Source organism: Lissotriton helveticus, chromosome 4_1, assembly GCF_964261635.1.
Source record: "Lissotriton helveticus chromosome 4_1, aLisHel1.1, whole genome shotgun sequence".
NCBI lineage: Eukaryota > Metazoa > Chordata > Amphibia > Caudata > Salamandridae > Lissotriton > Lissotriton helveticus.
The window spans coordinates 362430635-362458126 of record NC_136063.1 but is presented as its reverse complement, the minus strand read 5'-3'; the positions used below and the strand labels follow the sequence as shown (position 1 = coordinate 362458126).

General features: G+C 41.5%; 1 protein-coding gene across 1 annotated transcript in view; it reads left to right on the top strand.

Moving 5' to 3' along the window:
* The window catches only part of LOC144827999 (fibrocystin-L-like), a 1093512-nt gene that overhangs the window by 723080 nt on the left and 342940 nt on the right, over window positions 1–27492 (top strand). Inside the window, exons 44-46 of the mRNA XM_078686146.1 lie at window positions 7242–7398; window positions 20545–20624; window positions 21965–22094. Of these exons, the coding sequence (XP_078542272.1) occupies window positions 7242–7398; window positions 20545–20624; window positions 21965–22094 (367 nt within the window). The remainder of the gene's footprint in view (window positions 1–7241; window positions 7399–20544; window positions 20625–21964; window positions 22095–27492) is intronic.

Genomic DNA, 27492 nt, shown 5'->3' with positions numbered 1-27492 from the left:
TAAAAAGATGCTGAGCCTTTGCCCACACACAGTGGCATGCTTCATCGTCTGATCCTCTCCTCACCCTGGACTGCCAGGCTTATCTTTGGCTGGGATTCCATTGGGCCAGAATCACTTGTATGTTCAGGGTGTTTATGATGGTGGTTGGTGAGATGGTGCAATGGGGGGAGATCTAAATACAACTGATAGGTTAGGGTCCTGGGGAAAATTTTTAAGACCTGCGAGGAGAGTTTCCCCAAAAAACGTAACTATAACAATAAATTCTACTCCTCAAGGGATTATTCCCCTGTAGAGAGAAAATACTATTTTTTACCCTTCCTCTTACATATAACCCTCGCTATTATTTGTGCTGAATAGACCCGGGGTTGTTTATTGTTATAGCAATGGGAGGAGAGTCAAATAGGTTTTGATGCAAAGAGCTGGCAGAGAACAATGTGGAAACTACTAGTGATAGGGACCCTTATATCTACTCCTACCACAAAAGGAGCAGCACATTCTCTGAGGTCCCTGGTCCAATTGGGAGATTTGTTTTTGCTGGAGCTGCTAAGCTCTGGAATACTCCCTGAATTTCATGTATTGCTGGTGGATCTGCTTGATTGGTGGGGCCAAGTACCAGTGAGGGGGCTTTATCACTGTATTTTCTGAAGCCTTATAGGTAGGAGTCTTTATGAAAATCAGCTCATCATCAGTTGTACTGTCAATCAGAAGGGTATGGACATCTCACGAAGAACAAGTTGAGTGCATCTAGACATGGTTGCCTAATGTGACAGTAGTCCCCACAGACCGGGTATTCCAGCTACACTTTAGGATCTGCTTCAACAGATCTAAGCCATCACTGGCCAAATTGGAAACTGTCTTCTAAATGTTTTAAAATTGGCTAAGAACCACCAGGTTAACCAGTTCCCTTAGAGAGTGGACATAATTGCCTAGCGGGTACGTGGAATTCATCTTATCAAGAGAGAGAATGTCTTGCGCTGAATATTTCCTGCTGCCTGTTGGCACCTATTATCCACCAATGATGTCGAGTCAATAGGCCTAGATTTGGGGGAAGATTATTTTTCCAATGGGTCACTGCCCAAAAATTAAAGGTGTGGCAACTCATTCTGATTTTCTTGATTCTTTTACAATATAATATAGCCTGGTTGGCAAAACCACTGCAAAGTGGAAGAGTGCAGTCACATTTCATTCAACCTTTGAAGCAAACATTGTAGGGGTACTGTGTAGAAAGCTGCCAACAGATTTAAAAGAATTAGTGCAGCTCCTTTACCTTGATCTACTAGTGACCTGCATCTGTACAACACCAACCAGTAAGATCGACTCCATACTGTTTTTGTCTTTGAATCCTGTTTGTGAAGGGTCTAACAGATTATTACTCTCCAAATATTGGATTAGTTGGCAATTCTAAACTAACATTTCCAACACCGTAGCCAGATAGGATAACATTGACATGGGACGATAATTAGATACAGTAGAGGCATCCACGTGTGATTTCTTTGCCAGTGGCACCACTAAGGCCTTTTGCCAGGCTACGGCAAATGCAGCCATCTTCAAAGATTTATTCAGCAGTCCTGCTACATAAGGAGCAAGTATGGGTGTTAAGAGGGAGTAAATGAAGTGTGCACCGGGGTCCAATGTGGCCCCTGACTTCACTTTCCCCATCATCTCCTCCACCATTTCCACTGACAGCAAACCTACCCCAATTGGACGTAGCTGCTGGGTGTAGTCTGGCATTCTTAAATTGTTCCTCTTCTATGGAAGGTTGATCACCAAAAGTCGAAAGAAATTGTCATGATTTTATTACTCAGAAATGTAGCCAATTCCCCACTAAGGATGCTGAGGCTTTAACTGTCTGATCCAGGGATACTGCATGCGAAAATTCCCTAACTATTTTAAGCAGTTCCCTAGATGAACTACTATTTAAGTCTTTTTATGAGGTATTGGCACTTGGTTTGTCTGAGTTGTGTATAGTAGTCTTTAAGAGCATTTGTATAGATCACTCTGTCCTCTGTTCTTTTAGTACACTGTCACTTGCTATCAAAAACATTACAATCTGTTTTTACAGCCCTCAATTCACTGGTTTACCTCTTTTCAGTTAGTCTATTTGCCAACTTCTCCTTCTTTATTGGAGCACAGACATCCAATGATAAAGATATCTCATGTACAAGCTCAATGGATGCTGTTTCCACAGAACACTCCTCCGTAATCACAGGGGGATTAAAGTTGCCAGTAGAAAGGGCTTGGTTAAATTTCCTCCATATTCTCTTTACAGCAGGTGGGGAGATCTGACTGTCAGTCATATCACCCTCTAAGGAAAAAGAGAAATTCACAATACATTGGCCTCACCTCACTGCTTAAATCACTATCAAATTTAAGTTAGAAGAGAGTAGTGTTAATGTATGCCCTGCCTTAAGGGTGGGATCCACTATCTACTGTTTTAACTGCATAACCTTCATTTTGTTTTCCATTGATCTGCTCAAACTGTGCAATTGATCCTCAAAATGTAAATTAAAGTCACCTATAAGGAGAAATTATTTACATTTTAATAAAACTGGGGAACGTTTATCAGCCATCTTTGCAGCGAACTGTGAGTTTTATTCCTGCATGTATATCAACAATGGCTCCTCCTAGAATTACTCTATTGCTCAATAAGATTTTAAAAGTTAGCATTTCACAATCACAGTCACCTCCCATGTTGTGCTTCACACTCACACATTCAAAAATGTCTTTATAGCCAATTGTAATACCCCTCTATCTTCCCAGCTTGGTCACATTTGAATACCTTATGGTCAACTGGTATGGCAATGGACAATCCCGGAATGGTTGGTCACTACCCATGTTTCAGTAATAAATACAAGATCTGGCTTTGTCCTATCAATAATATCCGAAACTTCCATATATTGTTTGCGAATTGATATGCAATTAAAATACAAATATTTGATCTCTATTCCATCCCTCTTAACCTGCAGGGGCAGACGGGCTTGCCTTTGGTGCACCAGCGGCCAACCCACTTTTAAATCTGTCATGCTGGCCAAGAACTAGACCGTGCACTCTCCTTCCAACCTGTCACTTCCCCCAAAAGGGTGGCTAAAAATACTGCAAGCAGTGCACTGATCACTATAGTACAACACCGACTGGTACTCCAATTGTACCCCAACTTTAATTTAGATAAGTCGATAAAAACACCCCAGGTTAAAAATAAAGTAAAAAACACCAAATCAAATTTTTGAAGAACACTAATCATATCTACAAATCTCAAAGAACCAGTTTTGTACGATCCTTACTCTTGCGCCTGCATTTAAATGTCATGCTGTTCAAGAACTATACCGTGCATTCTCCTTCCCGCCCGTCCCACTCCCAAAATGGCAGCTTAAAGCAGTGCAAGCATTTCAGAGACCACTGCAGTATAACACAATACTGGTGCTCCAGAAGGTCCTTCTTAAGTGGCAAATGTGTCCCCAACTTTAATTTAGATAGTTCGATAAAAACACACCAGCTTAAAATACAGTGAAAACCACCAAATCCAAAATTGCAATCATGCAAAATATATCCAGAAATCTCAACGAACCTGCTTTGCACAATCCTAATCTGGTGGAGACTCACCCATCCTCCCCACTCTGTGAATTGATTTCTAGGGACAGTGCATGGAAAGTCACGAAAAGAAACTGATGTCATCACACTGGGGTGGGGCCTATATAGCCACTGCACATGTCACTTCCAGCGTAGACGCAGCCGTCACACAGAGCAGAACAATGCTCTGAGCATTTCTTGCAATAAATCTTCTGGATCCAGTCTGATGCCTGGGGATAATTCTAAGGTAAACAGAGTCTCTACCAGATGAGGTGTTTCCTAAGATAACTTGTGCTACAGATATTTCCATAAGCACGACTAATATGAAACTAAGACACTTGTGGGGAAATGAATCCTCAATCTTCTTCCCAACCTTCTTGGGAAGAGGTGGGTGTGAAACTAGGCTCAGTGGGTGAGGAAGTTAAGATATAGTTATGGGTCCCAATTAGACAACACTAAAGAAATAGAATAACTGTACTTAAGATGCAAGGCATAGTAAAGAAAGGTTTGATTTGATTTTGATTTGATTTGATTTTGGAATTTATATAGCGCACGATTGCCCTGGAGCATCTAGGCGCTGTTAGCGGAGGAGTAGCCAGAAGTGGCGTATTAGTTAGAAAATAGCCATGTCTTTAAAAGTTTTCTGAAACCGAGCAGTGTTTGGCAGCTTTTGATGTTTAGTGGAAGTGAATTCCATAACCTGACAGTGCCCAGTACAAAGCTTCTTTCTCCCGAGCTAGCCTTCTTAAATCTAGGTGTCTGGAGGAGTTTACTCTGCGCTGAACGTAATTGCCTTGAAGGATGGTACCAGGTGAGATGTTGTTTATAGAAAGTTGATCCATTTCCGTGTACAGCCTTATATGCTAAGCATAGGGCCTTAAAGTCTATCCTCTTACTAATCGGGAGCCAATGAAGTTTGTCTAGACCTTCGGAGATGGATTGAAACTTGGGAATGTCCAGCAGTAGTCTGGCGGCAGCGTTTTGTGCTTTTTGTAGTTTGATCATGTGTTGTTTCTGCAGGCCTTAATAAAGTGCATTGCAATAGTCCAGTTTCGCCAAGGCTAGGACTGTAACTAGTGTTTTCATAGCTTCAGAGGGAATGAAGGGGCGTACTTTACGGATTAGTTTAAGCGTAGTGAACACTGATGAGACAACTTTGTTGACCTGTTGTTGGAAGGTCAGTCTGTTCAAAGATAATGCCCAGGTTCCTTACTTTCTGGGCTGGGGTAGGGATATCGCCCATACTAGAAGGCCACCAATTTTGTGCCCAAAAAGATGTGTCCGATCCTAGTAGTAGTACCTCGGTTTTTGAGCCGTTAAGCTTCAAACAGTGGGACCCCATCCATTTGTCAACACACTATCGTCTTATTCAGATTGTCCAGTCATCATCTTTCACTGTACTTTACTACAGTAGATGTAGAATGTTTAAACTCAGCCTTGTCAACTAATGTCAGCCAAGCCAAGCATATTGCATTATATGACATTTGTTATATGAACCTCCAATCAGATCTTATAACATTGATCATAGTAATGAAATATAAAAGTAGTTAAGTATTCCTTACATTCTCAGAGTTTCCTCATGCTGTACGAGGCAGAAAGGGCATTTTGACCTTGACATCGATATGCAGCTTTTCTGGAGGCTGCATAGCATTCAGGGCATTTTTCTGTTGCAAAATTGTAACTTCGCTTCTCTGTATTTGCTCTTAAGTCCTAATGAAAGATATATGGTTCCTGCTGTTGGTCAGTCCCTCTGTTTTAGTGCAGTTAGGGGAGGTAATACCATTTTATTGTAGTGGAATATGCACGTCATGGTCATTCAGCTGGCCACATGGTGGTTTATGCTTCATTGGCATACTGTATCCCTTATTGTTGCGCTCTTCATTGACTTGTCATCTTCGAACAGGGACTGGATACATTATTTGGAAACTGATTGCAAGAGATGGCATTCTATAGATTTTCATATTTGTTCAAGATACTGGGCATGGATCCCTGTGTAGTTACAAATATGACCCCTGCCACCTGCAGCCTCCTTGGGCCTCTCACATTATTGTTGCAAATCTATCCTGCACCTGGCTCTACACAATCTCCAAGGACAACTGAGAAGCTCAGAGGCACAGTCTGGTGCTTTTGTCTACTCATGGTGGCTTAGTGGGTGTCCTAGCATGATGGACAGGTCCAGCCCTTTCGCCATCTTGAATCTTGCACTGCACACACAGCCAAGCCTAGGTCATGCCCCACTCATCTGTCAGCCCCCAAACATCAGGCCTCCATGGCTCTGCAGTCGGGAACATCCTAGGCTTAGCCTCATAGGTCCTGCTGTCCCAGCCATGAGCGTTGCCTTAAATGTATAAAAAATAAATCTAATGTGGTTTGTGGCTCTTTACAGGAGCACAGTAGGCCCATGTCAAATACATTTTTTATGTTTTTATGCTTTATGGGGTGATTATGATGCCGGACGGAGGCGGAAAATGGCCGCACGATGGCGGTTCACCACCATCCGAATCAGCCCTTTAGTTAAAACCACGCATGAAGATACACACTATAAAAGCTGCAAAGGTACCCACATATAACACTTCTGTTGTTATAGCAGGTTTGTATACATGCAACTTGACTACACTTTTTAAAGATCCTGTATTATATAAATACTTTTAAGGAATGCAAGTCATGTCAGAGCAGGTTGTTATTTGGACTAAAGTGGGATGTCACAAGGCATTTAACAGTACCTGAGTTCAAAATAGTCTTACGGATATTAACTGGAGCTTTATTTTGGTAGAGAGCAGACAAGTAAAGTCTTGCACTAACAAAACAGTATCAACTATATGGCTGTCCATTATTTGTAGTCATCAACATACTTCATTTGCTGCTATGTGCAGTTGCGTTCTAGCTGCTATGTGTAGTAGGGATCTAGCTGCTACGTCCAGTTGGGATCTATTGACTGAAAACGTTCCAGTAAATGACAACCTCTTTTGCGGATATGGATTGGGAAGTGGTGCAGTTCCTCGGTCCCTACATGCAGTAGCCATGTCCTTTTATTCCACCTTGCATCTGGGAAGGAGTAGAGCACTATATAATTCCTAGAAAACACTTATCCTGCTTACCCTGCACAACTTATCTTGGCTAGCGGCAACTGTGCCGTAAATTGCCTAGTCCAACTAAAATGGTCTTCTCTGACCATAAATGACGTTTCATATGGAGGGTGAGTATGTTTCCACCTAAAAGACCCACCTTACTGTACTGACACCCAGTGACATAAAGGTTTCCACCTAATATGTTAAAACCTATATGGAAAACAAACAGAGGAGAGGCACTTTTTGTAATGGATCTGCTACAAAAAACCTGCCAATGTGGCTCAACATCAACAAGTATACAGCATTCAGTACAGATGAGAAGTCTTTCGATCCGCAAAACTCCAAACCATGAACAACAGACGTATCAAAGGTAACAACAGATCATCTTTCATATCGCCAAAATCTATTGAGATATCTATTTTAAGGGATTATTTAATGCTATGTTACTTAGTGATTGGAACTACGATTTTCAAGCTAATAGCATCGTTTGGAGCGTCGCCTTTTGCAAAGTTCTTCAATATTATTCTTTATGTAAGCATTCTTCTTCGGAGCATTGCAATTAAATATTGAATGTTTATTAATATAAGAACGTTGCCTTTACCGCAGGACCACGCTGACTTCTTCTACATTGATGTTTGGTCTTCCAATTACACCTGGGGTGGTGACTCACCTCCTGGTGACGGCTTTCTGGCTGTTATCACCCAGGGACAAACAATCCTGCTGGATGAAAGCACCGCTGTACTGAAGATGCTCGTCATTCAGGGTAAATATGATGTGTTCTCAATTTCAGTCTTATATATCAGACTCAATTAACAAAGTAACTATACAAGGAGTGTAATGGTGTGACAGAGTAATCAGTTTGGAATGCCTGAAATACCAGAGAAGAATGCCCACAAAAGATTTTTTTTCATCAAAGAACTGAATAAAGGACAGGAAAGTAGGTTTATAAAGACATGTGAAATCTATCAACTACACATTGAAAAGCAGTATGCTTACAATTATTAATAATGTGTGTCTCAAGAAACTAGATGTTATTAAGGGGTTACACTTAAAGTCTTCGTCATGAAACAGAATGCCCTGCAACAGCCTGACATATCTTCTTCCTGTTTCTTTTCTCCAACATTAGACATAGCCTCTTCATTAACATGTACACCAGATAACAGTTCATATTAGGAAATGCAGAATGTCATTAGATAATGAACGTAAACAACTTAGAAAATGTGCAAAACATAGAGAAAAGTGTGTATTCCTCTCCACAGTTCCCTCCCTATTTTCATCACTTGTATCCTGACTCATATCTGGCACTCCTAATATAACATAGTATCATTTTTTGTTTCCATTAAAATGATTGAAACTGCTAGATCCCACAACCCACATTCACTATCTTAACTAAATACTAAGGTCCCAATTTTGAAAGCCTTTTCTTTGAGTAGTTTCTATTTTTATGTCCTCGTACGAAATACCTCATTGCTGAATATCGTGGGGGCATATGTATCAACATCCGTGTTTGCGATTCTCAAATAGCGATTTTTTGGGAATCGCTATTTGAGAATTGCAAAACGGGATGTATTAAAAAAATCGCAAATATTTAGCGATTTCTTAGTATTCCTTAATTGCGATTAGCAAATTGCAAAATTGCAATTAAGGAATACCTTCCTATTCATTCCTGTGGGCCAGGAGGCCCATAGGAAGGAATGTGAAATCATTCTCAATTTGCGATTCACAATTTGAGAATCGCAAATTGAGAATAATTTCAAGGGTGCAAGGGTGTCATAAGGACCCTGATGTACCCCTGAAATGAGCATGTGTGCACTTAGCAAGGCCCAGAGCGTCTGCTCATGTTTTTGGAGGAAGGAGAGGAGATGGGCAATATGTACAGAGTGGGCGGGCTCAGTGCTCTCAGAGACTTTGATCCGCTGTTCGAAAGGAGTTCCCTCCAATACCAAGTGTCTAAAAGTTAGTATGCGCATCGAATGGGCAAAGTGTGTTTTCAATATTTATGTAAAAAATGAAATTGATAGGGTCTAGATTGTGTGATCGGAAAAAAGACTGTCTTCTTATTATACACGTTATATACCAGAAAGAGTAGAGTGCTTTACCAACCTGCTTTACCAACCCTAGTAAATATTGTTCATATGAAGGATTATGTTCACAACGTTGGTGCAGCAGGTTTCACATTTTGGAGAAAACTACCTCTTGGGTGGATCACAATGGATCACATTTTGTTTAATCTCTTAGACCTTCTACCTGTCCGTAGAAGTATCAGGTTTCTTTGAAGAGAGCAATTACATGAGATGGATTAAAAGTATCCGTATACATGCTTTTTTGATTAATTTGGATAGTCAAACCTCGCGAAGCTTGCAATGCAGGTAATATTTTGTAGGTTCGGTTCTTTCCAAATCCCTTTGAATATTAGGAAGATTCATGAGATGAAAAGAGGCAATCAGTTGTCACTGCCAGTGTTACCCTGCAATTGTATTCATTTTCTCTATGATGATATTAGATAATTTAGTTTAAAAAAAACACTATGCAAGAAGTAGGGCACACGATGAGAAAAGGGAGAGCAGCGTTGGCAGTTTTTTGTAAGATAGCACCATTGGTCCACAAACCGTGCAGGTGGAATTGAACATCACATATTTCACTGACGCAACTGGTGCCAAAGTAATATGTTGGCTGACCAACCAGTGCACTAGTCAGTTGGTGCCAATGACTCTGCATAATTTTCCATTGCCTGTTCAGCTTATTTAATGAGGATACCTTTTGTCCCTGTAGCATCTGCCAAACTGATCACAACAATACCCACATTTATTGTGAAGAATTTTCTTTATATCGTTAACACGTTTTGGGCCTGACGTACAAAACACTTGTCACAAAAATATTGGTCGCAAATTGTGACCAGTTTGGATGTTTGCAGACCAGCCTCTGTATTACTTGGTGGGTTCACAAATTTCCGTTCGTAGTGGGTCACAGTTACCTGCCTCATGAATATTAATGTGGTAGGTCACACATTGCGACTTACTGCAATTGGATGCAATCACATGGGTGGTGGCCTGCTCGGGTCAGCAGACTGATACAAACAACAAATGCTCCAACTGGCTACGATAAAAAAAACAAGAATGCAATATCTTCTAATATATCTTAATCAATGCAAATTGATTCATGAGAAAGAGACAAAAACTAATCAAATACTCAAAAACCTGCAAAATGAGTTCAATTAATATATTTTTCAATCAATAATGCGTACATTCAATAAATACTATTAAAGTTGCTCCACAAGGTGCATAAAACGTGCTCATATAGGTGCTCTAGTGTAAAGTGCCATTAATGAAGAAAACATAATAAATATTACATTTACAAAAACAGTAAACACAGCTACAGTAGCAGGCCACTGCTTTAATCTCTCCAAACATTGAACTGTGGACTATGAGCCATTGGTCCCCTACGTGTGTTTACCATCTGTATATTTCACACTAAGTCCAGGCATTGCACCACTTAGGGTTAGTTGGTGCTTCTCCAGTGAGAGAGAGTAGGTTTTTCCTTTATTTCCTCTTTTAATTGTAAATACTCTTTTTTAGGTTGCCCCCCTTTTTCTCCTCTTTATGGCCTGATGAAGACCCGTAGTTAAGATCGTATCTTATCTATTATTCACATTGAATTATCTACAATATCTTTTTTCTGTTTAAAATGCCTTATTGAAGTTATATTGAGAACCAAATAAAAAATATACACCAATATTCAAACAATCCAATTCAAGTACAGTGAATAAAAGAAATATCAATGTGTATCAATTTCATAAACCTGAACTCAAATGAAAAATATAAACAATTTAAGAAACAATATGCATTTTTTGAAAATTTGTAAAAGAAGAGAAAAAGAGAGAAGGATAAGAAAAAAAGAGAGAGGAAAAGGAAACATAAACAATAAGCAATGCCAGCATTGCAGTAATAATAGTATTAACCTATAAAAAAAATTCCAACAGTTATGGAGGTTCATAACTGGTAACTTTAGATTTGGATAGGACAGATTGTCTGGAAAAGAATGACATGAGTGGTAACCATAATAAATATTTTGTAATACTTAAAAGAATAGAAGTAGCATGTGCATGGTTCAATCTTTAATGATGACATAAAAGATTCCACCAACCAGTAAAAGTAATTTTAGTGGTGTCTTTCCAATTCGTGGTGATAATCTGTAGGGCAATAGCTATAATCAAATCAATAAAGTTACATACACTCCCTTGAGAACACCATAATGGGGAAGAACCTCCTAAAATATATGCAAAATATCAAAAGAGAAAGTCAAGGACAAAGTTTGTTCAGCTTTTTCCATACGAGCAGCCAAAGCTTTTTAACCAAAGAGCAAAGAAAAACCATCGGCAAAAAGTCACTTTTATCATAAGAACAAGACCAGTATTTTGCAATATTAGCCAGCTGGAATTTATAAAGGTCTTCATGTGTTAGTAAAAGCCTGTTATAAAAAATATATAGTGTTTGTGTTGTGCTTGCTGAGCGAGAGGAAGTATGGATCTTAGCCCATATGGCGCCAGGTTTTGATAGAAAACGCCTGATGGAGATCCCTCTCCATCAACGCCATCATTTTCGTAATGATTTCATTAATGTTCATTTTATTCTTTTTATTTATTTTAGGAATTTCCTATAGCACTGGCCAGACCCAAAGGTATCGGAGCGCTTTACAACAGTCTTCATGCGAGAGTCATACAATCTAGCAAAAAGTATACAAATCAGCTCAAAGCGTTTTGAAAGTCTCAGAGCAATGTACCACATTGATGTATGGAGGTCATGTAGTATTCAAGTTGTGAGCCTGTTGACTTACACCGAGCCTACTTTGGGGAGGGGTGATATAGGCACCTCCCCTCGTGGAGGGGAGGAGAAAGAAGACTTAATGTTCCAATAGCAAAAAGCAGCAGTGTGCAGGCTTGTGAGCTTCGACGGCAGCTATTGGTTCGGGAGAGAACGATTGAAGAAGAAGTCTTTGAGCTGTCTCTTGAATTATACAAAGGAGGTGATAGTCCTGATATGGACTGGGTTTGAGTTACAAATTTTTGGCGCATTTCCAGCGAAGGACCAGGCTGAGTTTTTTTGTTTGTGTGTTTTCATAGAGATGAGGAGTAGAGTGTTGGTGCTCCTGAGGTTCCTTGCCTGGCCGGCTTTCTTGAGTTTAGAAGCCAGGTATTCTGGCTTCCTTGTGTGCAGGCCTTTGTGTGTAAGGCAGGCAGTTCTGAAGCTGGCTTGCATTTCAACTGGGAGCCATTTTAGTTCTCTGAGTGCGGGTGAGATGTGATCATATTTCTTAACTCCAGTGACCATTCTAGCTGCTGCCTAGAGAGTTGTTCTGATTAGAGCTATGTGGGATTGTGCTGTACCTGTGAGGACTGCACACCCATAATCGAGTCTAGACAGCACCAGCCATTGAGTCACTTGTTTGAGGTCCTTGGGCGGAATGAAAGATTTTATTTTGTTGTGTAGTTTCATGTTGAGGAAGGTTCTTTTTGCTGGGTTCTTGACGTGTTTTGCCATGACGAGTTTTGGGTCCAGGGTGATTCCCAGAGATTTTACAGCATGAGACAGGATGAGATTGCCATTGAGAGTATCAATAGCTTTAGCCAGTCTAATATTTAGGGGTTCTCTTCTTAGTTGGAAATGAGCAGGATTTCCGTTTTGTCTTGGTTGAGTTTTAGAATATTTATTGTTAGCTAGTAATGGACTTCTCTTAGCTCAGCTTTTTCCATACGAGCAGCCAAAGCTTTTTAACCAAAGAGCAAAGAAAAACCATCGGCAAAAAGTCACTTTTATCATAAGAACAAGACCAGTATTTTGCAATATTAGCCAGCTGGAATTTATAAAGGTCTTCATGTGTTAGTAAAAGCCTGTTATAAAAAATATATAGTGTTTGTGTTGTGCTTGCTGAGCGAGAGGAAGTATGGATCTTAGCCCATATGGCGCCAGGTTTTGATAGAAAACGCCTGATGGAGATCCCTCTCCATCAACGCCATCATTTTCGTAATGATTTCATTAATGTTCATTTTATTCTTTTTATTTATTTTAGGAATTTCCTATAGCACTGGCCAGACCCAAAGGTATCGGAGCGCTTTACAACAGTCTTCATGCGAGAGTCATACAATCTAGCAAAAAGTATACAAATCAGCTCAAAGCGTTTTGAAAGTCTCAGAGCAATGTACCACATTGATGTATGGAGGTCATGTAGTATTCAAGTTGTGAGCCTGTTGACTTACACCGAGCCTACTTTGGGGAGGGGTGATATAGGCACCTCCCCTCGTGGAGGGGAGGAGAAAGAAGACTTAATGTTCCAATAGCAAAAAGCAGCAGTGTGCAGGCTTGTGAGCTTCGACGGCAGCTATTGGTTCGGGAGAGAACGATTGAAGAAGAAGTCTTTGAGCTGTCTCTTGAATTATACAAAGGAGGTGATAGTCCTGATATGGACTGGGTTTGAGTTACAAATTTTTGGCGCATTTCCAGCGAAGGACCAGGCTGAGTTTTTTTGTTTGTGTGTTTTCATAGAGATGAGGAGTAGAGTGTTGGTGCTCCTGAGGTTCCTTGCCTGGCCGGCTTTCTTGAGTTTAGAAGCCAGGTATTCTGGCTTCCTTGTGTGCAGGCCTTTGTGTGTAAGGCAGGCAGTTCTGAAGCTGGCTTGCATTTCAACTGGGAGCCATTTTAGTTCTCTGAGTGCGGGTGAGATGTGATCATATTTCTTAACTCCGGTGACCATTCTAGCTGCTGCCTAGAGAGTTGTTCTGATTAGAGCTATGTGGGATTGTGCTGTACCTGTGAGGACTGCACACCCATAATCGAGTCTAGACAGCACCAGCCATTGAGTCACTTGTTTGAGGTCCTTGGGCGGAATGAAAGATTTTATTTTGTTGTGTAGTTTCATGTTGAGGAAGGTTCTTTTTGCTGGGTTCTTGACGTGTTTTGCCATGACGAGTTTTGGGTCCAGGGTGATTCCCAGAGATTTTACAGCATGAGACAGGATGAGATTGCCATTGAGAGTATCAATAGCTTTAGCCAGTCTAATATTTAGGGGTTCTATTCTTAGTTGGAAATGAGCAGGATTTCCGTTTTGTCTTGGTTGAGTTTTAGAATATTTATTGTTAGCTAGTAATGGACTTCTCTTAGCTCAGCTTTTTCCATACGAGCAGCCAAAGCTTTTTAACCAAAGAGCAAAGAAAAACCATCGGCAAAAAGTCACTTTTATCATAAGAACAAGACCAGTATTTTGCAATATTAGCCAGCTGGAATTTATAAAGGTCTTCATGTGTTAGTAAAAGCCTGTTATAAAAAATATATAGTGTTTGTGTTGTGCTTGCTGAGCGAGAGGAAGTATGGATCTTAGCCCATATGGCGCCAGGTTTTGATAGAAAACGCCTGATGGAGATCCCTCTCCATCAACGCCATCATTTTCGTAATGATTTCATTAATGTTCATTTTATTCTTTTTATTTATTTTAGGAATTTCTTATAGCACTGGCCAGACCCAAAGGTATCGGAGCGCTTTACAACAGTCTTCATGCGAGAGTCATACAATCTAGCAAAAAGTATACAAATCAGCTCAAAGCGTTTTGAAAGTCTCAGAGCAATGTACCACATTGATGTATGGAGGTCATGTAGTATTCAAGTTGTGAGCCTGTTGACTTACACCGAGCCTACTTTGGGGAGGGGTGATATAGGCACCTCCCCTCGTGGAGGGGAGGAGAAAGAAGACTTAATGTTCCAATAGCAAAAAGCAGCAGTGTGCAGGCTTGTGAGCTTCGACGGCAGCTATTGGTTCGGGAGAGAACAATTGAAGAAGAAGTCTTTGAGCTGTCTCTTGAATTATACAAAGGAGGTGATAGTCCTGATATGGACTGGGTTTGAGTTACAAATTTTTGGCGCATTTCCAGCGAAGGACCAGGCTGAGTTTTTTTGTTTGTGTGTTTTCATAGAGATGAGGAGTAGAGTGTTGGTGCTCCTGAGGTTCCTTGCCTGGCCGGCTTTCTTGAGTTTAGAAGCCAGGTATTCTGGCTTCCTTGTGTGCAGGCCTTTGTGTGTAAGGCAGGCAGTTCTGAAGCTGGCTTGCATTTCAACTGGGAGCCATTTTAGTTCTCTGAGTGCGGGTGAGATGTGATCATATTTCTTAACTCCGGTGACCATTCTAGCTGCTGCCTAGAGAGTTGTTCTGATTAGAGCTATGTGGGATTGTGCTGTACCTGTGAGGAAGGCACACCCATAATCGAGTCTAGACAGCACCAGCCATTGAGTCACTTGTTTGAGGTCCTTGGGCGGAATGAAAGATTTTATTTTGTTGTGTAGTTTCATGTTGAGGAAGGTTCTTTTTGCTGGGTTCTTGACGTGTTTTGCCATGACGAGTTTTGGGTCCAGGGTGATTCCCAGAGATTTTACAGCATGAGACAGGATGAGATTGCCATTGAGAGTATCAATAGCTTTAGCCAGTCTAATATTTAGGGGTTCTATTCTTAGTTGGAAATGAGCAGGATTTCCGTTTTGTCTTGGTTGAGTTTTAGAATATTTATTGTTAGCTAGTAATGGACTTCTCTTAGAGTGTTGTTGAGTCACTGAAAGTCATTAATGGAGGAGGTTTCGAGGTAGATCTGGGTGTCGTCTGCATAGAGGTGGAAGGGGATGTTGACTTTTTTGAGTATGTTGGTGAGGGGTTCCATGTAGATGTTGAAAAGTTGTGGGGAAAGTACTGATTCTTTTGGACATCCCTTCTGACAGAGTATAAGTCAGACGTGAAGTTTTTGATTTTTATTCTTTTGGTGCAGTTGTGGAGGAAGAAGGAGAACCAATCTAAAACCATCTCATCCACACCTACCCTTTCTTGAAGGACCTTGATGAGTCGATTATGGTCAACCATTTTAATGGTTTCTTTAATGTTATTTATATATAGGATACCTAAACAATTAATACATTTCGAATTCCATGTAAACGCTGTGTCTATAAAGGTATCTGGGAGGCAATATTGTTTAGGGGAAGGACCTTTGATTTATCTATGTTAAGTCTATATCTGGACACTATGGAGTATTTATTTAGTAACGATAAAAACACCAGTACAGACGTGTTTGGGTTAGAAAGATATAATAAGATGTAATCCGCATATGCTGTAAATATAATGGTGATGTTCTTATATTGAAAGCCAGTAAACTTTGGAGAGTGTCATATTTTTACCAAGAAGGGTTCTAAGGCTAAATTAAATAAAAGTGGAGATAAAGGTCAACCTTGTCTAGTACCCCTTTGTAGGGAATAATAATTACATTGATGACAGTTAACCCAAATAGAAGTGGAGGGTGTAGAGTATACTAACTGAATGTATTGAATGATGTGAGGACTGAAGCCGTGCCATTTCAGTGCTCCCAGAATGAACTCTCAGTTTACTCTATCAAATAACTTTCCCGCATCTAGAGTTATGGCAGCTACAGGTGAGTTCAACTTGGAAGCCAAATGAATTATATTAAGGAAAACACTGGAATTATCAGCAATAGAATTTCCCTTTACAAACCCTGACTGATGTTTAACAACTAAATCAGGGATGACCTTATTAATACGGAGAGCCAATAATTTGGCAATAATCTTACAACCCATGTTAATTAATGAGATAGGTATGTAGTTACTACACTGAGACAGATCCTTGTCCTTCTTAGGGATGACACAAAGCATGGCCTAGGTAAAAGAGCCTTGTGTCCTTCCCATATTAGAAAAATGAGTAATGAGAAGCAATAACTTAGGAACTAACTGGTGCTTGAAATGAAGAAAGAAACGTACAGAAAAACCGTCAGGCACAGGAGTTTTATCTTTTGGAAGGTGATGAATGGCGTTAGAAATTTCTTGTTTCGAAATTGGACTATCAAGAGAGGACAAGTCCACATTATTTTCTTGAGATATGGGAATGGATTGAAAATAAGCATCAATCTGATAATATGAAGGGGAGGACTCAGGGGTATATACATTAGTGCAGTATTCTGTGAAGCACTCTAATATCTTGGGGTCACTAATGTGCCTGACCCCAGCATTATCCGTTATAGCAACAATCTTGGATTTTTGTTTTTTTTATTTTAAGTTAGTTAGCCAGAGATTTGCATGCCTTATTCCGAGCACCATACACTTTAGCATTAAACTTAAGCAAAATACCACAGACGCTATCCCAGTGCGGTTTAATAAATTGCATTTTAGCCTTAATCAGTTTAGACCAGGTATTTGTGTGATTTGAAGAAAAATATTAATAGTCTAGGATCTTACTTTGTTTCAAGAGTACCGTTGGATCTCTAAGTGCCTCCCTCTTTTTATTTGCAACAAAATCTATTATAAACTCTGTAGCAGTTGCTTTAAATGCAGCTAAAACAAAATTCATTTGCAAGCCAGAGGAAATATTATTCTTAAACAATTCCTGTAGGAATAATGTTAATTGCTCTGTAACACGATTGTCGAGCTGAAGAGCATTATTAAATCTCCATCTGCATGAGGTGGGTTTAGGAGTTGGACCATCAAAACCTACAAAAACAGGAGCGCCATCTGAAATAAGTATTGAACCTTTCTCCGCAAGTGTCAAAAATTGAAGAGTGAATTGTGTGAAAAATATGTAATCTATTCTAGAATGGGATCTGTGAACTGGAGAGAAAAAGGAGAACTCCTAAACATCAAGCTGTGAAGTTCTCCAAACATCTATCAGTCCTCTAGAAGATATAGTTTTATGAAAGGTCGTATGCATTTTGTTTGGAACAAACCAGGTTTGAACTTTCCGATCTACAAAAGGATCCATATGTTGATTCCAACTGACACCCATTATAAGATTTTCTGATGCATGGGAAGAAAGAAGAGGGAAAAATGTATTCCAAAATATTAAATCTATACCATAAGGACCACAAACATTGCATATAGAAAACTGGATATTGTGTACCTTAATGTTTAACAAAAGCCACCTGCCATTATCATCTTTAACTTAATTCAGCAAATAAGTACATAGCGATTTATGAAATAATATTATAACAGCATTCTTATTATTCACAGCAGGGAAGGCGAAAACACTCCCAACCCCTTGTCTGCGTAAGAAGGGTATATCGTGCTTCTAACGTGTATTTCTTGTAATAAAGCTACTTGGCATTTCAATTTTGATAGATGAGACAACACTCTTTGCTTTTTAGCTGGGTTACAAATCACCTTAACATTCCATGAGACAATACGTAAAACATTCATCGGAGGGATATATAAAGAGCTATTAAAAAGCACATTGGAGACATAAAGTAGGTAAATATCTTAACCAAACACCACAAGTGTGAGACAAAATAGTGAAAATCTCAGTACACATGACTGACAATGAACAAAAAAAGCAGTATTGACAAAGAGTATAGGAAGAGATGTAAGGAAAAAGATAGAATAAAAGTCAAAAGAGTAAACATGTTTATCCAACCCTATAGGATCGGTAGAAAGTAATAGAGAACCAAAAGAGCTATTTTATATTTAAGAAAGTTCACTGTATAACAATGAAAAGAAGAATAAAAAGAAGTGAAAGAGTAAGACAAGAGAATAGATGAAGGAAAGACGAGAGAAGCAAGGAGACAACATGGGCTCCCCTGTATAAAAAAGAGAGATGGCAAAATGCCAAAGCGCTTTAGGCATGGAAGTCAAGAACAAAAAGAACAATAATATTGAGAAGGGGGTGCAAGAAAAACGGACACCACTCTGAAAAGAAATACCAATAATACGTACACATGATAACAACAAGTAGTGGAAGGGCAATCTGAAAGAGAAGAAAACTTGACCGACACGGCACCATGGGGACCTACCATACATTAAGGTGACAGTGTAGCTGAACAAAACGTCAACATTGGACTAGATGGGCAATATCGAACAAAGACATCTCCATCAAATCAAGGGGAGAGTAGGGACCTGCAAAGAGAAAAAATAGAAGACCACCTGTTAAATACGAGATGTGAAACATTTAAGATTTACCAAGTACCATGTCTTCTCCTTTGTGCACATGTATACATTTCTTGAGCTATGCAGGATCCTCAAAAGTAATTGTCCTGTCTTTATATGTTACTTAGAAGAAACCAGGATGGATAAGACCATATCGAGTTGACCAAGTGGTCCGATAAAGATAGACTTTTTTAGTTAAAACTATTGTGTGTAGTCACTATATGAGCAAACTGATTACTAGGAACCAGTAGGAACTAGTACGGTCTCATGGAATTTCTTGAAAGATGCCCAAAAATATAAAAAACCATGAGGAGGGCAAGAAAAAAAGGATATGTGTTTCTCCAATCTGAATATTCTTATTCTAGCCAGTAAGCCCACGTTTTTGGTGGTAAAATTGAAAATGAAATCACAGGTGCCCTGGCTCCTGAGGTGACATGAGCATCGGAGCTCGTAAAATGGCTGCCCGATATGTGGAGCGGCCGTGAGCGGCAAGGCAAAAAATAAAAAATTATCAATTAGACCAGTTAAGGGTCTAATAACCATCCCTGTCCACTCCAGGGAACTTCCAACATCTGTTTTCATGATTTTACTGCTGCGTTGTGGCGATAAGGCACCCCTCAATGAAAGATGACTCCTCGATGCTTTGGACGGGCTCCAGCGAGTGCCAACCTTGTCTCGCTACTGCCGCCCGAATCGTCCTTAATATTTTTACAAGCCTAAAATGAGTTTCATGATTCTTATGAGTAATATGCTTTGATTCATCTGCCAACTGCTCTCTGATGGATATATATTGAATATCATAACAAGTCTTTCAGACAGGCTTATCACAGTGGCCTGCTACTGTTGCTATATTTACTGTTTTTCAACATTGATATTTATTACTTTTTCTTATTTCATGCACTTTACACTCGAACACCTCTATGAGCACTTTTTATGCACCTTATGGAGCAACCGTAAGAGTATTTATTGAATGTATGCATTATTGATTGAAAAATATAAAAATGTAATTCATTTAGCTGTTTTTTGTGTATTGGAATAATCTTTTTCTCCCTCCCATTAGCCGTATTCTTGTCCTTTTTTATCCTCGCCAATAGGACCATTGGTTGTTGGTATCAAATTGTACGCATGTCCTTTGGCCATTTGGGTTTCCCCATTAGTTTGTAATGGAGTCAGCGGACCAGCATGTTGGTGATAGCATTTTAAATAACTTTCCTTTTTAATTCAGCTATTTTGCTTAAAGAAAACAGAGCTCCTTCAATATGTTTATATATGTAAAAAAGTAAAGTTATTTGAGAGTTGGCAGTGGTCTCCTAGACCACTGCCTACTCCTTAACAAACTATTTTTTTAAATTCACGTAGGCCTTCTGTGAATGGCTTACCAACCCACCTCAGGAATCTGTCATTTGTGTATGTTTTGTAGCCAAATTTTCATTGCAAAACACCAATATCTCTCCTAAATAGTCACTATTTGAAAAGGATGCCTCCAATATCACGCTCCCAAATAGTGATTCCTTATGGTGTTGAAAATGCATTTTAGGAGTCAGTAATAATTCGCTGACTCTTAAAATAGGTTTGAACATATTAACTCCTTCCATGCTCATGGCGAGCTCAGCTCGTCATGAGGCACGGTGCTCGTGTGCTGATGACTAACTGAGCTTGTCATGACCACTTCGTTTCTATTGACCTTCAGCACAGCAGGGGAATATCTCAAGCAGCCAAGGTGTTAAAAAGCCCTGTTATAGTTGCAAACAGAATAACTGTTCGCAACCCTAAACATTTTGGACATCAAGCCTCGCTTTTTAATTATCTGCTGCATTTTGTACGCTATTTTATACCAGTTTATTATTTTTGCAACATTTTCTACATACATTTTTTTTATCTGGCTGATTGATTCATAGCTCATAAAAATAGTTGAATTAATACTTGCTCAATCAATTTTGGGGTTTTCCCACTTTCACACAGGAGGAACGCTCATGTTTGATGAAGCTGACATTGAATTGCAAGCAGAGAATATTCTGATTACAGAAGGAGGAGTTCTTCAGGTACACAATTTATTCAATGTTGTTGAAAGTACATTTTAGTTAGAGGTAATATTGAATAAAGAGTGTGTCGTGGGACTGTTGAATAATTTACCTAGGCCTTAATTAAAATCTCACTTTAGCACATGAAGACGTTCAGTATGCTACAAGATTGTCCTACAATGAAGTGGAACTCCTTTACTTGTATTACGATACTTATCCGAACTGAAATGATCTTAAACTTCACCTAAACTCAGTTATTCTTTGGCTGAATGCTGCAGAGAAATTGAACTAGAGACTTAGGGGGACATTAGGATGACGGGCGGACTTAGTCCGCCCGCCATCCTATCGGACAACGGGACCGCCCGCCATAAGGGCGGGGGTCCCGTGGGGGGAATTAGGATGCGCCCGCGACAGTGGCGGGCGCATCCTGCATTTTTAACATTGTGTTCTCTGCTCAGCACCGCCCGACCACCACAATGCTAAAAATCCACGTTGTGCTTTTCAATGCACAATATGACAGGCACTGCGCGGTGCCTGTCATGTTTTACATTGAAATGCAGGGGGGTACCTATCCTATGTGCACCCCCACCTCGCCTTTACCATGGGGGCCCGCACGGGGCCCCCAAAGTAAAGACCGCCTGCAATGCCACGGAAAGGCATCTCCCAAAGCCCATCCTAATATGCCTGGCGGTGTCTGATAGACACCGCCACCATATAAACCCTTTTCAGCCCCGGCCGCAAGGCGATGGGGCGGAAAAGCGGCGGACGGTGTTTACGTCCACCGCAGTCCCCCACACCATAGTAATATGGTGAGGGGGAAATGGGTGGCAGGCGGGTAAGGATGTCGGGTGGATCACCACCGCCCGCATGGCGGAGACGGTCCGCCCGACATCCTAATGGGCCCCAAAATGTGCCATTTGTATGGCAGAACGAACAAGCAGAAGAGTCGCTAGCTGCAATGTATATATATTATTATCAGCAATAGGTGAAACCTATTATACAGTTGAAATAATTGATGTATAAGGAATAGTGGTGTTTTCTTCTTTCCTTTTCATTTTTCATATTGTCTTATTCCTGTATGAAATAAGTCCTTACCCTTGCCTACATGAAAGCTTTGCATAGGATGCAAGGGCCATTGTTTCTACTGACTTTATTGCTTTGTTACCTGAAATTCTTTATTGATGATCGTATTGTTCTAATTCAAATTCTGATATACGGACAAACCTGTCACTGACATGCAGCAGTACAATATCATGCACACTAGTGGCTTGTGGAAACCTTGACAGCTAAAACAACACTTTCTCCATTAGATAATATGTGACTAAATATTAAGCTTTCTGTTTCCCATGTGTTTATTGTAGATTGGGACAGAAGGTGCCCCCTTTCAGCACAAGGCAATAATCACACTCCACGGGCATCTGCGTTCTAAAGAACTTCCACTTTATGGAGCAAAGACTCTTGCAGTTAGAGGAGGAATCCTTGACCTTCACGGTAAGATTTCTAGATCTGAAGCCGTCTGTCTTTTAGCATGGTTTAAAACACAACAGTTGAAAAGAAATACTTACTCAGTGAATATATAATAAAAACTTAAAGCATATCACATATTACCTATGGGCAAAGAATATTCTACTCTGGCTATAATTTCTTTGTTGAAGATACAGAGGAGTAGTCCTAATACTACCTTCACTTGAGAATTCTTCAGCACTCACTTTTCCAAGCTAAATGGCAGATTGCTCGACCCGGTCACATCTGCAGAACACTCTGACCCTAAATATGAACATGAAGATTATCGACAGTTTGTTTCTCCACATAATAAATTGGACCAATTGTAATTTGTTTCATTGATCTATTTGACTGGTAAATATTAAAATCTTGCAGAATTTAAAAACTCCTCTTGAACTTTTTAGAGGTTGTGTTGGACTTCATTTGTCTGAACTGAAGCAAGTACAACTCCATTTGTTTTTAGAATACAAGACTATTGTTTGTATGCTGTTTGTCTACAGGTGTGTGCTGCTTGTATGTGATTGTGTCCAAAGTGGATTATTAGTTAGGGTGAGTGGTAGTCCACTTCAAGTAATAATGTCAGTAAAGATTTAATTAATGTAAACCTGAGCTCAAACCCTGGTAGCTATGACGCAGAGCATACAGACTTAACTTAGGAAAATGTGCTTGGGATTTAAAAGTACCAAAACAGTAAAGAAATTGAACAAAACAATAAAATCTCACTCTAATTTACAAATTATATATTATTTTAATAATCAAAATGAGACCAAAACTACAAAAATCTTATCAAGAGAGCCAGAGATATTAATTTTTAAAGTTTAATTTAAACTTTAGTCCCAAATACCAGAATGCTCCAAACTGAGGTCAACTGTTTCTGCTACACCGGGAAAAGGGTATGCTTCAAGGCAGACTGCGATGGATTTCATTCCGTCTGAAGTTTTACCTCCTGACTTAGTCTCTGAACTGGAAGTCAAACTTACTCAGTGGGTCAAGGCAGCAGGCAGAGTCCCAAATGGGTTCCACAAGGCTGAATAGCCGTCAAATGACGTTGTGGTGAAACCATTGGCACAAAAGTTCAGAGTGCGAGAAATTCCAATACTTAGAAAAGCCTCTTGCTAGCCTGATACTTTTGCCACCCTCTCCCAGTTAAGACTTCAGTCTAAGTCACCTTTTTGGAGCTTGGACTCCTACAAGGGGACTCCTTATTAGGTACTAATGTCCCACAAAACAAAGATGGCTCACTTAGCGCTATACTATACTACTCAATACTAGATCTGCCATCAAACACAAATGTCTATTAAAGTGTCTGCTTCAAACCTCAAATACTGACATTGTATTTCCCACTGAAACCTGGGCCACAGCATCATCAGAACCGGATTGGGTGATAGCCCTACCAGTGGTCTATCCGCTTGCCAGCCAGCCCAGGCAGGTCCAAATAGGTGGTGGAATTGCCATTATTTATAGGTCAGAGTTTAAAATGACTTCTAAATCTGTTCTGCTGCCAGGTGCAGAAGCTATGATGTTCAACATCAAAATCAGGAATGTTCTAACCTTTCCTGGTCTGCTCCTCTACAGAAAGACCTAAATTCTCACTCTCTCATGCACTACAGAACTTGCTAGAATCATGCTTAGACTCCCCTACGTTCACCATATTAGGGGACTTCAATTTTTACCTTGATCGTAGTGAGGATGCTTACACCTCTATGTTGATAGTCCTACAACCAACCCATAAGGTACTTCATACGTTGGATTGGATTTTTATGATCAATTCCCTTATGCTTATTGACAACATTTTGCCAATTACATAGTCCAACCATATGGCAATATTTTTTAACCTACCTGATGGCCTAATTTAGGCCCACCGCTGCCACCTCTGCCCCGACTAAAACTCGGCCCTGGTGGAACATCCGGCCAGAGATGCTAACAGACCTGCTAGCTAACAGCATCCCGACCTTAGCTGCAGACTCAAACTTGGCGGCTGGAAGGTATGATAATTGGATCAGGGCAGCCATTAATCAACTAGCACCAGGAAGTACCTTCAAACAGTGTAGGAAAAAACCTTCCACCCCTTAGTACAATCCTGAGCAGAAAACAATTAAATCCACATGTAGATGCCTTGAACACATATGGAGTGTGGACTATAGCATGTCGGCCAGAAAGAATTATAACCAGGCACTAAATGATTACAAAGCAGCCATCATTATCCCAAAAAAGAACTTCTAGACTAGCAAAATCAAGGGGGCCAAAAATTCAGCTAGAGAACTCTTCAGGACCGTAAATGCACAATCCATGCGCCAGCATAGCAATGCATTTGCCCAGGATCAAGCACTGTGTGATAAAATGGGCACTTTCTTTCAGTGAAAGGTTCAAGTAATATATCAGGAACTAGAGAGCCAGAGCCCTGTCACACCCTCCTCCCAGGCCACACTCACAGCAGACATGACACCCAACACCTGACATCTAACCAGCTTCTCTTCCTTGACAACCGATGGCATAAATGACCTATTACTGGCTATCAAGTCTGGATCTCCAACCGTCCCATGTCCCATTCATGGTGTCTCTAACAAAGACAGTACATTACTTGCCCCTCCTCTGAACACTGGTATCAATACCAGTGTTTTCCCATCCTCCTGGAAGAAAGGTTGTATTCAACCCATTTTAAAGACACCCTCTCATTGCCCTCTTGAGGTAATAAATTACCGCTCAATCTCCTGCTTGCCCCTGGCAGCGAAAGTCCTGGAAAAGGCCATTAACGTAGAGCTCACGGACTACTTAAATTCCAACAACCTTTTAGACTCTGCACAACATGGCTTTAGTTCTGGCCTCGCGACGGAACCAGCAGCCGCTTTCGATACAATTAATCATAGTGTACTTACACGACGGCTGGAAGCAGTAGGAGTTGGAGGCACTGCACTTTCCCTTTTGACCTCCTTCCTCTCTGCTAGAGAACCGAGGGAGTGTTGGGACTCCCTAGAATCAGACACATTCTATCTTCCTGGGTGAGTGTCGCATGGATAAGCACTCTTCAATATTTACGTGACCCCGCTGGCCAAACTAATCAGGGACCATGGCTTCTCGTTAGTGTTGTATGCTGACTATACTCAAATGATTATCTCCAGTGCATCAAAGGCAGACTTAGTGGCGGACAGATTAACTGTCTTGGCCACATTATAATAATAATAATAATAACCTTGAATTTGTAAAGCGCACAGCTACCTCTGAAGTTGTTTCCCGGTGCTAGGGGCCCTCGGGAAGATTGAGCGAGCTCTTGCCCAGAGTCACATGGTGCTGGGCTGACCTGCCACCCGCGCCGGGGATCGAACCGTGAAGCCCATGGTCCGGAGTCAGGCACCCTAGCCACTGCGCCACACCTCTTCCACATTAACAATCAATTAATCAATCAATCATTGCATTTGTAAAGCACACTACTTACCCGTGTGGGTCTCAAGGCGGTGGGGGGAGGGGGATGCTGCTACTGGTCGTAGACCCAGGTCTTGAGGAGTCTTCTGAAGGTCAGCAGGTCTTGGGTCTACCGTAGTTGAATGGGTAGGGTGTTCCAGGTCTTTGCGGCGAGGTGGGAGAACGATCTGCCGCTGGAGGTCACTCTTTGGATGCGGGGGACTGTGGCAAGGGCGAGATCGGCGGAGCGGAGCTGGCAGGTAAGGGCGTAGAAGCTGAGTCGTCTGTTGAGGTATGCTGGTCCGGTGTTGTGGAGTGCCTTGTGTGCGTGGGTGAAGAGCTTGAAGGTTATCCTCTTGTTGACAGGGAGCCAGTGCAGGTCTCTCTGGTGGGGTGTGATGTGGCTGTGGCAAGGGAGCTCATGGATCAGGCTTGCTGAGTCATTCTGGATGTGTTGAAGCCGTTTCAGGAGTTTGGTCGAGGTTGCTGCTTAGAGGGCGTTTCCGTAGTCCGACCTGCTGCTGACGAGGGCCTGGGTGAGCGTTCCTCTCGTTTCGGTGGGGTTCCACTTGTATATCTTGCGGAGCATGCAGAGGGTGTTGAAACAGGAGGAAGAGACGGCGTTGACCTGATTAGACATGGAGAGGGTAGGGTCGAGGATGACCCCTAGGTTGCGGGCGTGGTTGTTGGAGCTGTTCCCAGTGCGGTCGGCCACCATGAGTCGTCCCAGGCCTAAGGGGTGGACCCAAGGATGAGGACCTCCGTCTTTTCTGAGTTCAGCTTCAGATGGCTGTTCCTCATCCATTCGGCGTTGTGGGGGTCCTTGGTGAGGGAGAGGATCAGCTGGGTGTCATCGGGGTAGGAGATGATGTTGAGGTTGTGCAGTCGGGCGACTCGGGCGAGCGGTGCCATGTAGATGTTGAACAGCGTTGGGCTGGAGGATGAGCCCTGGGATACGCCCCAGATGATCTTGGTGGCTTCAGGACAGAAGGGCGGGAGGCGGAGGCTCTGTGTTCTGCCGGAGAGGAATGAGGTGGTCCAGTCCAGGGCCTTCTCTTGGATCCTGACGTCATGGAGGCGTGTTCGTTGTGTGCGGTGGCAGACCATGTCGAAGGCGGCTGACAGGTCCAGGAGGATGAGGGCCACGGTTTCTCCGTTGTCTAGCAGGGTCCTAATGTCATCAGTGGCGGCGATGAAGACAGTTTTGGTGCTGTGGTTGCTGCAGAAACTGAACTGGGACTGGTCCAGGATGCTGTTTTCCTCGAGGTAGCGGGGCAGTTGTTTGTTGACGGTCTTCGTGATGACCTTCACCAGGAATGGGAGTAGGGTGATGGTCCGGAAGTTCTTGAGGTCCTTTGGGTCTGCTTTGGGTTTCTTAAGTAAGGCGTTGATCTCGGCGTGCTTCCAGCTCTCCGGGACGGTTGCTGTTTCAAAGGAGATGTTGATGGCTTTCTGGAGGTGTGGTCCGATGCTGGTGCTGGCTTTGTTGAAGATGTGGCGTGGGAAGGGGTCTTCCGGGGATCTGCAGTGGATGGTGTTCATGATCTTGATGGTGTCGTTGCGGTTAATATTGGTACAGGCGAGCAGGCGGTTGGTGCGGGTGGTGTTCGTGGGAGCAGGGGGGTCTCATCGGTTGCCGGGGTGGTGACGGCGAGGAAGCTGTTGTGGATGTCTGCGATCTTGAGATGGAAGAAAGTGGCCAGCGAGTCACACAGGTGTTGTGACGGTGGGATGTCGTTGGTGTTGGAGCTGGGGTTGAAGAGTTCCTTCACGATGTTGAAGAGCTCTTTGCTGTTGTGTGCGTTGTTGTCTATGCGGTCTTTGAATTGGATGCATAAGAATTACTTAAAACTAAACATGTCCAAGACCGAGGTCATGGAATTTGGCAATGATCTTCCTATCTGGTCCAAAGCATGGTGGCCAACAGTGGCTGGGGCCTGCCCTGTCCCCACCACCAAAGTGAGAAACCTTGGCTTTGTATGTGAAG